The sequence below is a fragment of the Penicillium antarcticum genome (genome assembly GCF_028974205.1).
Source record: "Penicillium antarcticum strain IBT 31339 chromosome Unknown utg000002l_segment0_segment0, whole genome shotgun sequence".
NCBI classification, from domain to species: domain Eukaryota; kingdom Fungi; phylum Ascomycota; class Eurotiomycetes; order Eurotiales; family Aspergillaceae; genus Penicillium; species Penicillium antarcticum.
The window spans coordinates 2,895,946-2,907,152 of NW_026695300.1; the positions used below are offsets into that span (position 1 = coordinate 2,895,946).

Consider the following 11,207-nt stretch of genomic DNA (forward strand, 5'->3'; position numbering starts at 1 on the left):
GCAAATGCAAGCACATATAATTATAATAGATGCTCAGAAACGAAGTCAAGTCGTCCAACTATACGCCTCACGTGTTACTTCAATTATACCAGGCTGGGACTAGCGCCTTACCTAATGGGGATCGCCCGTTATTGTTGGAAATTGAAATTCGATATCCCATCTACATCTACCAAGCTGCTTGCGCTGTTTCCCAGGGCCTGCTCTCCTTTTGAGGTGTCTGGAAACCTCATATATCACTCCTCTCACCTTTCTTCCATCCTTTTGGCAACTCGACACCACGTCTGATGACTTGACGAACGTGACGAATCTCTTATGTACTTTCCTTAAGACATATCCAACTTCCTATTGGTCTTCTTCGGACTTGTACTTGATATCAGTCACTCGGCTTTCGAAGCTTACTCGCATCGTGAATCTGATCTGTGATTGGCTCTTAATACCTAACATCAAAACCAACTGAAACCTACGGAGATCTGTTTCCACACCAACGAAATGACTTCCGGTGAGTGATATCTGTTGATGGATATCAACATTGACCACTTTGGATGTTTATTAACTATATGCCACAGATATTCCCAAGGTTGTTCCCCTGACTTGCCACGGACACTCTCGTCCAGTGACGCATTTGAGCTTCTCTTCCACTGTCGAAGATGAACAGTACTACTTTATCTCCTCATGCAAAGGTATGGATTTTTCCCAAATGCCAGCCACTGCCGTCATAACTAACCTATCCAAGATAATAATCCTATGCTCCGGGATGGCATAACCGGCGACTGGTACGCTACATGATATCTCCAAAAACCCAAGCCCCACCAACTAATCAAACCCCAGGATTGGAACATTCCTCGGTCACAAAGGAGCAGTATGGCAAGCCAGACTCTCAGCCGACGCAGCAATCTCAGCCACAGCAGCAGCCGACTTCTCAGCGTAAGCTATCCCAAGCACCCCAAAAAACTGCATACTAACTTATCCTCCCCACAACCAGCAAAGTCTGGGACACTTACACAGGCGAATGCCTGCACACACTGCAACACGCACACATCGTGCGAGCAGTAGCATTCCCAATGCAAGCCAATCCGCAAGTCCTAGCAACAGGTGGCGCAGAGAAGAAGCTGCGCATCTTCGATCTGACACGCGGCGGCGGCAGTGGCACAGGCAGCAATGCCTCAACACCGCCTCTACCCTCCACAGGCGCTAACCCAACCGAAAACGGAGGCCCAGCAAGCTACGAGATTGGCGCAGGCGTGCATGGCGGCACGATCAAGTCCATCGTCTGGAACCAGGACTACAATGTCGTTACGACAGCGGCCGAAGACCGCAAGATCCGCTGGTGGGATTTGCGATCCCGCCATCCGGTCGTTGAGTATGCCGTTGATGGGCCGATTGGCACGTGCGAGTTGAATAGTCTTGCGACGCGGCCTAATGATTCGGGTATCTTGACTGTCGCTGCTGGGAAGAGTGTTTATTTGTTTGATGGGGTATCTCCTGGGCGGTTGCTTAAGAAGGTTGATTTTGGGTATGATGTTGCTAGTGCTGCTGTTAACAGTGAGTCTGGACGGCTTGTTACTGGTAGTGCTAATGATACCTGGGCGCGGGTTTATGATTTGAACACGGACGAGGAACTTGGTATGTTTCTTTTTCCTTTTGGGGTTGCTTTTGCATATTTGCTAATCTGGGTGTGTTTTCTCTTACAGAGGTTCAAAAGGGTCACCATGGACCTATTTGGTCAGTCAGTTTCTCGCCTGATGGAAAGCTCTACGGAACCGGTAGCGAGGATGGTACCGTTAAGCTCTGGAAAGCGTGCCGTGAGCCTTATGGTTTGTGGAGGTGATGCAGGGACTGCCCATCATCATCCTTGTTACAGTGTATAGAAGAAATCACGGAAGCACAAGTCTTCCCTAGCCATTGGCGGCTTCATTATTCATAATTTGCGGCGGCTTTTGTCCACTTTATTCATATTGATATGTATCGATCAAGTTCCTGAGTCTTGACATTCCATACAAACAGATTTCATGTTTTGGTGTACGTGTAGGAAGACAGAATGTATGCGAGATGCTTTGGGCAAAGCTTGAGATATGGCAATGTGCATTCTGGTCTCTAGCGTGGAATAAGCCATAAAGTGTTTGAGACCTCCCATTTCGCCCGCGCATGGGATAAAAAGGAACAAGCAAGAACACGAAGAGGTACAGGAATAAGCCAGGTGTGCGAAAGAGTCCAAATTACAATTTCGTGGTTAAGTAAAGTACAGGATTCTAGACGGGGTGCGTACAAACATTGACGGCAGAAGGAAGAGTGGAAACAACGTCGAGTGATCTCAGTTAACTTGAGAAAGTCGATGGCAGGCTGGTGATGAAAGCTTCAAGTAACGGATCGGTATACAAGAGCCACATTGTCCGGAAATTTGAAGTGGTAACATTTACTCAATCATGTCAATATCGGCGTCAGCGACAGGTGCGCTGGCAGCCGGGGCAGCTTGCTGGGGGGCATCCTGGGCAGGAGCAGCCTCTTGGTCGCCGCCACCACCGGCAGTACCCCAGTAGTCCTCCATCTCTTGGTCGAGTTCTTCCTGGGTCTTGCGAGGGCGAGCGTTCGAGCGGCGGGATCCATCGGCGGGTTGAGCGCGGGGCTCACGTCCGTTGCGTCGGCCTCCTCCATTCCGGCGAGGAGGGGAACGCCCAGAGCGTTGGGAGCGCTCACCGGGGACGTAGCGGTCAATGTGTTCAGGAGCAGGCTTGGTGACATCGCTGCGTTGACGGCCACCACCACCACCACCGCCACGACGACGGCGACCACCCTCGTCGTCGGATCGGGGGCTCAAGCTGCGGCCATCGCGGGGACGCTCCACACGGTCGAGGAGGCTGGACTTGGGGTGCTGCGCGCTATCGAATGGGTTGCGCTCCCGGCGGCCGGGGACGAGGGAAAGACGAATTGGCTGGCCCTTGGCATTGGCACCGTCAAACTCTTGGATTGAGGTGTGCGCATCCTTCAGGCGGGCGTATGTGATGTGAGCAACGCCCTCGGAGCGTCCAGCGCGGTCGTATGAAAGGGAGAGGTCGGAAACGGGTCCAATGCGGCCGAAGAGATCCTATACGGATAATCTGTTAGGACTGTATTATATGCTGAGTTTGGACTGGCTTCGACTCACCTCAAGGTCGGCCTGTGTGATATCGTAGTGGAGGTTTTCCACACGGACTTTGGTCAATCCGGATGTGCTAATCATTCCATCAGTATGGTCAAGCAACTTTCGCCGGGCAGGCTTCATACCGGTCAGAGCCGGGTCCATCGCGGCCTCTGCGGGAGACATGGGAAGGGCGGGCTAGAAAAGATGTTAGAGAAACTTCAATAACACCACGAACAGGGAACATACAGCGGTCGTCGTCGAACTTGTCATGAACCCAGTCGCTGGATAACAGACTCGTCAGTATTGTCCACATCTCACTGCTTCGGGAGGTATAATCACAGGTTCAGGTCAACGCGGTCTTGGGTATATGGCTGTTGTTATTCGAAAGACGGAATGTTAGCTCCAGGTCAGAAGAGGTACCGTGCAAAGTTCATTTCCATGTGTTTTGCCGTGGAGTGTTCGCAGACGAGTCTTTGGCAATGCAGAACTGGCCACGGTTTCACGTGGCAAGAGGAGAATTCGCAAGAGGAAGAGGATGGCGGACCTAGATATCAAGGGAGTTAGTATTGATGTCGTCGGAGCAGAGCCGCAGTTTCAGGTCAAGTACCTTTCTAACGCCATCACGGTCACGGCGACGGCCCGGGTTGTTGTTACGGCGGCCACCAGATTGGCGACCGGGATTGCGCTGCAATAGTGATTATTAGCACATGTTTGGGGACAATGCTTGGTTGATTCACTGCCGTTGCCTTACCGTGTCTTCAGCGATAATCTCGTCGAGGCTGCGGTCCATCTTGAGAGATATTGCACGAAGCGCAATTGATCAGTTAAAAAATGATATTAGACCGGAAGGAATGAAACAATTCAGTCCTGGTCGCGTAGGTAGAGGATTGAAAGGAGATGTGGCGGATAGAGAGATCACTCTCATCAGCTCCGATGATCTGATCTGGGGAGGCCTAGCACGTGACAGGCAAGATGGATCGAGTTTCTCTAGTCGCCTCAACATCTGTTGGTGATTGGAACTGAGGATTATTCGCGTTTATTCTACTAAAAATGGAATGAAAAATTCAAAATCATCATATGGTATCCTGAGCATTACTGAAAAGCATACACAAACAGAATATGCAAGAACGACCACCTAACCCCAGGATGCATGACAAAAAAACAATGGAGGAAGCCGGGGTACGAAGACACGCGTGAATCCTCCTAGAAACACCAGAAACACAGCAACACCGAGTCAGTGCAAATCCCCTAGAATCACCCCAGAATCACCGGCAATGCTGTGCGAAGAACCATGATACACCCTTTACTGTTCGCACCCATTCTTTTTGCCTTCTTCTCTCATCTTCTCCATGAAACTAATGTAGTCGTACTTGGCCAACTCTCTGTCCTCAAGGAGATCGGGTCCATCGTGCGTTGGCATTGTCTTGACCAAGTGCTCGATAACTTCATCAGGAATGAGTGAGTGTCGGAGATCAAGTTCAGTAACATAAGGCTGTGATTAATGTTAGCAACGAAATGAAATATGTCAGATATTCCACGTACCTTGCCATCGGCTACTTCCCTGAAACTCTGGAAAACCTGCTCGGCAGTGTTCTGATCCTCTGTCACGCTGACCATGAACCGAATGAACTGTTCGAAGCTCACTCCGGCATTTTGTGATAGGCGATTGGCCCCACAGACCTCAACGTACACCTGGTGCATCTCCTCTTCATCGTATACCAGACCCAGACTGGCCAATGCTGCAGAGAATTCGAGTTCCTGGAGCGTGTTGGAAGAATCGCGGTCGAAATGGCGGAAAACAGACTCGAATTCTTCCAATTGAATGGGTGTCAGGTTGGTCATGTTACGAGCAACCATCTGGTTGTCTAGGAAAGCCAGCTTCTTTGAAATACTAGACTTAACAAGACTGAGCTCATATGCCAGCTCGTCCAGAGTGTATGTAGTGAAATCGTTTTCTTCGATGTTGGCCTCGGCACACTGCTGATCCAGCTCTGCAATAGTGTCAAGGAAAGCGTCAAGAGGTGGCAAGTTATCGTTTAACCTCTTGACATGGTCTAGCTGGTCTTCAACGTCGCCATCTAGTCCAGAGATAGCCAATGACAAGGTCTTTAAGGTCAGCGCAAAGTCATTTGCTTTGTCGGCGAACGAGCGGCGCAGCTGATTCTTGATGTCACGAATTGTCTCGTTAATAAGCTGGCTGCGTTCATGCTCATCGCGAGTAAGAATCTCCCACTCCTTGTCGCAGTTTTCTGGACTCAACTCTTGAGGTGGGTCATAAGGGCGCAGTCGATATGTGCCAAGTTTAGTTTTGATATTACCCAGCAAAGCAGCCAGGTCAGATTTTTCAGCAACCCATTGGCGCTTCTCATTCCTTTTGTAAAGCGAGAATTGGTGTGCCTGTTCCTTGGCATCTTTGTAGGTTCCCTCAAAAGAGGCAGTCTTCCAGTGCTCACGCTGGCCACGGATCAATCGCAATAATTCTTTTACCCGGCGCTCATATGAGTTCTGCATGTCCCATGCACCGTGCATGTTGTTGACGAACTTCTCCACTCGTCGCCCAGCGTTCTCAACTCTCTCCAGCTGCGAAAAGGCATGGAACCAGTAGGCGATATAGGTCATGAGGGAGCGTTCGTCGGGTCGGGGCACGTCACACACATCGTCCACATCGAGCAGGTCTGGAATGCCGATTTCGTTGGATGCGATCTCGAAGGCCAGCTTCATGTTCCCACGGTGGTCGCTCTTATCTAGCGAGTCGTAGTCGATCAGGTCCGGTCGGTGGATATCGAGGAGTGCGCAGAAGGCTAAGCCATTGTTCCAGCTAGATGAGAAGTCTCGAACCTCCACATCATCGTAACATGCCGTCTTCCGTTGACACCATAGTAGCAGACCCTCCTTGGCGGTCATGCCCTCCTCGTTAATGTCACTGATGGTGAATCGCAAAATCAGTGTCCAGATTAATCCCAGAATGATCTTCTGGTTCCCATCCACAATATCCTCAGCTCCGATATTCGTCATCTGGATCCTCCTCCCCTTGATGAAATCGAGACTTTTGTTCACATTTTCGAATCTTTGTACGCGCAGTTTGGGTTTCGATGCATAGCGACCTAATGACTCCCCTCCGAGAATCTCGAGGAGGTGAATGAGAATGACCTAAAGGTTATGCGATCAGTGACTTAGATTCGGGGGGGGACTTGAGGCACATACACCATCGGAAAGGTCAGTGACCAAGTCGTCAATGGCCAGGAGTCGTGCCTTCAGCTTATCATTCAGCCTGATTTGGGTCAGCCATGCATGACAGGGACATGAGGGGTTGTGCGATTACCATTTTGTGAAGGTCTTCTGCTGCACATTAATCCACTGCTTCTCGACCGTCAACATCTTTCACGAGACATTCAGGGCCGAATGGCAACAAGTGGGGGTTTGTAGGTGACAGCGATCAGGGTTGAGAAGAGGATGATCAGGCTGGCTTTCCGATTCGGGCTGAAGATCAGATGGAGCACAAAGGGGGGCAATGTCGGGTGGGGTGTGTTTTCCGCACGTCGGAACTGAAGAGTCACCCCAGCAACGCCTTTTTATCTTTTGAACTCGACGAGTATAGAGAATGTAGAAGTTGAGTTTCTCACAGGAAACGTTTGACTCGACAATATTTGAAGATGCAATGCACCCCCTTGCGACCCACTTTTCTTTGGCTTCTAAGTATAGACGCCTATAATCACTCCCTTGTTCTCATCTATTTTGCTGCTAGTCTCTCCTTTTCTCTCCTTTCCGTTCGTTTAAATTTGCTTGAACAGCAGAGTCGAAAATAGATTATTAGTTTGGGTATCTCCGTACAAGGGTATTGTCCTCGACAGCCACTAAACCACAGGGATAAGCATAGGCTTGGATGTCACGAGATATGATCTCATCGGTCATGTAAGGAGGTTCACTATAGGGCTTGGACCTATGATTACGAAACGCAAAGCCGAGAGTCTACATTGGCATATCTGATCTCTGAAGCCCATCGGGGTGATAGAGTTGAGGTAACAAGAGCTTACGAGAGAGTTGTCAGTACTTCAGCAGGCGAAGCCTAGGCTAGGAGAGATTGGGGGTAAGAACTGTCTCTATGAAGGAGGAATTATAGTAAATAGGTTCAATCTAAGGTTAGTAGGGCTTAGTTGGTTGAGAAAGAGTGTCGAGATATCCATTCTCCCAAGGCTGTTAGCCAGTCTGATATTCAAAATGTTAAGTTATATAGTTCTACCACAATGTGGGTATGTTTTCGATCTGCTTACCAAGGTTCTTCCTCTCAATCCACAGGTAGGTATCCGCCCAGCGGTACCCATGGATAGGGACATTGGCGCCAAAGGAAGCCTGGCTTGACCTTATTAATTACTTTCCGGTAGGTTTGATTTAAGACCAGAATACTATGTCTGTTATAGCGATTCAAATGTTTCTCTAATTTTGCCGGTGATTCGCTTATATAGCTGGCCTCGTAACGAGGGAGCGCTAATCTATATATATAAGTGTCAGGCGACCACGGGAGTGACTCGAAGCCGGCAAATCAGCTAAACTAGAAAAGACTAGAAAAATCCAATTATCAATTGAAAAGAAAGAAAAAGCCCTAAAATGGCGCAATAGAGAAAAGGTCGAAATCGTGATAGATCTTTAGTCATCCCAGATGACCTCATTTCGCAAAGCGGGGCGATGAATATTCCCTAACATATTCATTTCCAGCTCCTCTAGACACACTGCATTTTCGCAAACCCCAAGCTCTTTTCAAAATGTCGGCCTCCTTCAAGATTACCGATACGCTTCCCCTCCCCAACACCAATGCGCGCATTCCTCGCCTTGGTTTCGGTGTCTACCGCTCGCCAACCGACGTTTGCGTGAAATCCTGCCTGAAGGCATTGGAAGCCGGATACCGACACATCGACACGGCGCAGTTTTATGCCAACGAGGCTGAAGTTGGAGAAGCTTTGCGCACTTCCGGCGTACCCCGGGAGGAGGTTTTCGTCACCACCAAGATTCTCAGCCCCGCTGCCTCGGTAGAGGCTACCTACGATAAGCTGCTTGCTTCTGTGCACAAGATTAGCGGCGCAGATGGATATGTTGATTTGTTTTTGATCCACTCTTCCAGCTCGGGATCGGCTGGCCGCAAGCTTTTGTGGCAGGCACTTGAGAAGCTGTTCCTGCAGGGCAAGACTAAAAGCATTGGTGTTAGCAACTTTGGTGTTGGACACATTGAAGAAATGAAGTCATATGCTCAGGTCTGGCCGCCACATGTGAATCAGATTGAGGTTCGTGCATTCACTGGCTGTCGAGAGTTGTTTGTTACTGTTGCTAATTTGTCTATTTTTGCAGCTCCACCCGTGGTCCCAGCAGCGTACCATTGTTGATTACTGCCACGAGAATGGTATTGTTATTGAGGCATACTCGCCAATTGTGCGAAATTACAAAGCCAATGACCCCACACTTGTGGATATCGCGAAGAGATACACTCGGCCAACTCAGCAAATCTTGATCCGCTATGCGCTGCAGAAGGGATGGGTTCCCCTGCCCAAGACCGACAACCCAGAGCGAATTGTCGCCAACGCGGATGTGTTCACCTTTAATATCAGCGATCACGATATGTCCTTGTTGGATTCCCTGGATCAGGGCAGTGCAGGTGCTATAGTGGAGGCCGTCGACAACGAATGAGCAACGCTAAAAGCACGGCCATTAACGGCCCAAGCGCTTTCGCCGGCCGAGCAGGACCAATTGGCGCCATGAACAGCCACATTGTATCATGTTCAATAGTCCGGTGGTTGCATCAGGACATTAGGAAAGCATTGACCGATTGAAGCGTGGCTCGAGACGGATTCACGTCATGTTTCGACGACACGAGCCAAGCGAAACGCTGTCGAATGAACTGCTTGCCGATAGCGCGCTTGCTCAGCGAGGCATCAAAGCCACCTGTGAAGAAATGTAGTTAGCTGTTTATTCCCCTTTCATCTAGCGCTTGAATTAAACACCCGGAAACCCATCCGGCCCATTGCATACATACCCTCATCGTTGAAGAAAAGGCAAATAATTGCCAACAGTGTGCCCGCCGAAAGATCCTTCCCAGTCTCACAAACAACCAGCAAAGAAAGCGACGAGTCAACCCCAAGTCTCGCCCCAACAAAATCACGCACTTTCTCCAATGACCTGCGTAGATCGCGGCTCCCCAACTTCCCAGACGCACATCCAAGATTGAGCCTCTTCCCATCCCCTTCCTCACCCAACCCAGAATCCCCATTACAATCAATAACAAGATCAAACCTCCCACCCGCAGCCCCGACATCCCCAATAAACAAATTGGACGTGGGCTTAATACCAGTAACATCAGCACTAACATTCCCAACCTTAAACTCCCCAACCAAACGTCCAATAACATCGGGCAGATCTTCCTCAGAAGTGCCCTTCAACAGGTCATGGTTCGCCCAGAAAACCGGCGGTGTTAGTCCATGCGCCCAACCCTCACTATCATCGCCGGCTCCTTGGATATATCCGCCCTCGGACATTTCCGCGCCGTGGACCCGTCGTGAGGCTGAGCATAGGACTAGAAGATTGTATTCACTGCTTTTTTGGAGGTCTGCGGGGTGGTAGTATGATCTGTTGGCCCATGCTATGCGGATTGGTTTGGAGAGATTGGAACGGAGAGTTTCGAGGTCGAGTTTTAAGGACTGTGAGATTTGTTAGTTATTCTCGCGGCCTTGTTCAATTTCTGGTGAGGGTATTGTTCATGTCAATTCTTTGCTATTCCTGCTATCCCCTTGAATTAAAAAAAGGAAGATAATGAACAACAAATAGTCAAACTCCAGAAAAGAGAACACAATGAAAGTAAAGAAGACACATGCATATCAAATATGCATGTGGAAGTTCTGTACAGTACACACCTTCAAAGAATTCACAAACCCCTCAATCCGACTCTCAATCTGCGCTTCTTCCGAGGCACCGAGATAATTAGGCGGCAGTGGTACAGCATGGTAAGCAGTCTCAGACGGGAACAGGGCCCGGTTCAGGACGGCACTCCAGATTGGGATTGTTTTCGATAGAGCGTCGGGCATTACTGGTTCGAATCATTGTTAGTTTTGGAATCGGATTTGGGCCTTGCATGATGTATGTATATGCAATGCATGGTGACCATTGGGGCGAATGGAATCATTTTTGGTTGGTTAATTCCTTTTTCCCTTTTTTTTTTTTTGCTCCGAGGTGTGTAGTGCAGGGATCGGGTGGGATGGATGAGTGCTTACGTTTACCTCGGCGGGTTGAGTCGACTATTACACAGCTGTGGGATTGTAGGATACTGTCAGCTTATTGTTCTGAGACGGGTCTTTGGTAGGGTTTGGGGTGGGTGTAGTTTATAGTGTTGATATAATCCATGAATATATAAACCAAAAACAAAGTGAATGGAGTAGATACTAACCCCCCATGATCCCGGACAAGAGACAACAACTGCAGATTCAGCCTACGCAAGCTAAAATCCCACTCCCCAGTGTGTCCATCGGTGCTTTTAAAATAAGCACTACCGACCTTGGAAGAAGGTGGGATATACCAGCTTCCACAACGTTCATTAGCAACGAGGGGGAGGCCATAATGCTCGGCAACTTCATGCACAAATGCGCCATCGTTCTCAATAGATTGAAGTCGGTTTGAAACGGAGAGCGCCGATCGACGCAGTGACGAGAGTGTTTGGGAGATAGACAGCTGTGCCGACGGGAAATGCAACGACTCCAGTGTCGGAAGAGGTTCCGAGGACCCCATGTTCGTTCAAGGTCGTACTGGTACTGTATTTGGTGCACGGATGGTGCTAAGTAAATGGGATTCAGATGGCTCTGGTGTTGTACTCTGGCGTTGTACCGAGAGCGTTTCGGCTTTGCGGAATGTCCTGTGCAGAGGTTGGAACTTTTGGCCTATGTGTGAATTTTGCCGGTTGTACTTGATCAATTCGCTTTTCTGGTGGGTTGTGGTTTTTCCGAATCAATTGTGAAGGTTGTGGAAATGGTTGATGCGGTTGTGATTCGGGTCGGGCCAATCACGGTGGATTCTAAGTGGATCCGAGTTGTATGCAATCCATGCACCTAGTTCC

General features: G+C 49.3%; 5 protein-coding genes across 5 annotated transcripts; 2 read left to right on the forward strand and 3 right to left on the reverse strand.

The window, feature by feature from the left end:
• Positions 1-489: 489 nt before the first annotated feature.
• On the forward strand, positions 490-1,828 carry N7508_002072 (WD40 repeat domain-containing protein; the record flags this gene model as incomplete). The annotated part of the gene is made up of 6 exons (XM_058460138.1): positions 490-499; positions 567-680; positions 734-773; positions 829-924; positions 983-1,623; positions 1,692-1,828. The coding sequence occupies 6 exons, from the start codon at positions 490-492 to the stop codon at positions 1,826-1,828; spliced, it is 1,038 nt and encodes a 345-aa protein (XP_058323670.1).
• A 585-nt stretch (positions 1,829-2,413) lies between these two features.
• N7508_002073 (putative RNA binding protein) lies at positions 2,414-3,908 on the reverse strand (the record flags this gene model as incomplete). Its single annotated transcript, XM_058460139.1, has 7 exons — positions 2,414-3,082; positions 3,143-3,209; positions 3,262-3,313; positions 3,365-3,399; positions 3,458-3,489; positions 3,726-3,803; positions 3,870-3,908. 7 exons carry the CDS (start codon positions 3,906-3,908, stop codon positions 2,414-2,416), a joined length of 972 nt encoding a protein of 323 aa, XP_058323671.1.
• Positions 3,909-4,421: 513 nt separating this feature from the next.
• N7508_002074 (alpha-actinin, sarcomeric (f-actin cross linking protein)) lies at positions 4,422-6,496 on the reverse strand (the record flags this gene model as incomplete). Its single annotated transcript, XM_058460140.1, has 4 exons — positions 4,422-4,610; positions 4,661-6,268; positions 6,323-6,389; positions 6,441-6,496. 4 exons carry the CDS (start codon positions 6,494-6,496, stop codon positions 4,422-4,424), a joined length of 1,920 nt encoding a protein of 639 aa, XP_058323672.1.
• Positions 6,497-7,878: 1,382 nt separating this feature from the next.
• N7508_002075 (aldo/keto reductase family protein) lies at positions 7,879-8,794 on the forward strand (the record flags this gene model as incomplete). Its single annotated transcript, XM_058460141.1, has 2 exons — positions 7,879-8,394; positions 8,459-8,794. The coding sequence occupies 2 exons, from the start codon at positions 7,879-7,881 to the stop codon at positions 8,792-8,794; spliced, it is 852 nt and encodes a 283-aa protein (XP_058323673.1).
• Positions 8,795-8,906: 112 nt separating this feature from the next.
• Positions 8,907-10,882, reverse strand: N7508_002076 (initiator tRNA phosphoribosyl transferase family protein; the record flags this gene model as incomplete). Its single annotated transcript, XM_058460142.1, has 5 exons — positions 8,907-9,049; positions 9,141-9,801; positions 10,015-10,187; positions 10,372-10,406; positions 10,545-10,882. 5 exons carry the CDS (start codon positions 10,880-10,882, stop codon positions 8,907-8,909), a joined length of 1,350 nt encoding a protein of 449 aa, XP_058323674.1.
• Between the last annotated feature and the right edge of the window lie 325 nt (positions 10,883-11,207).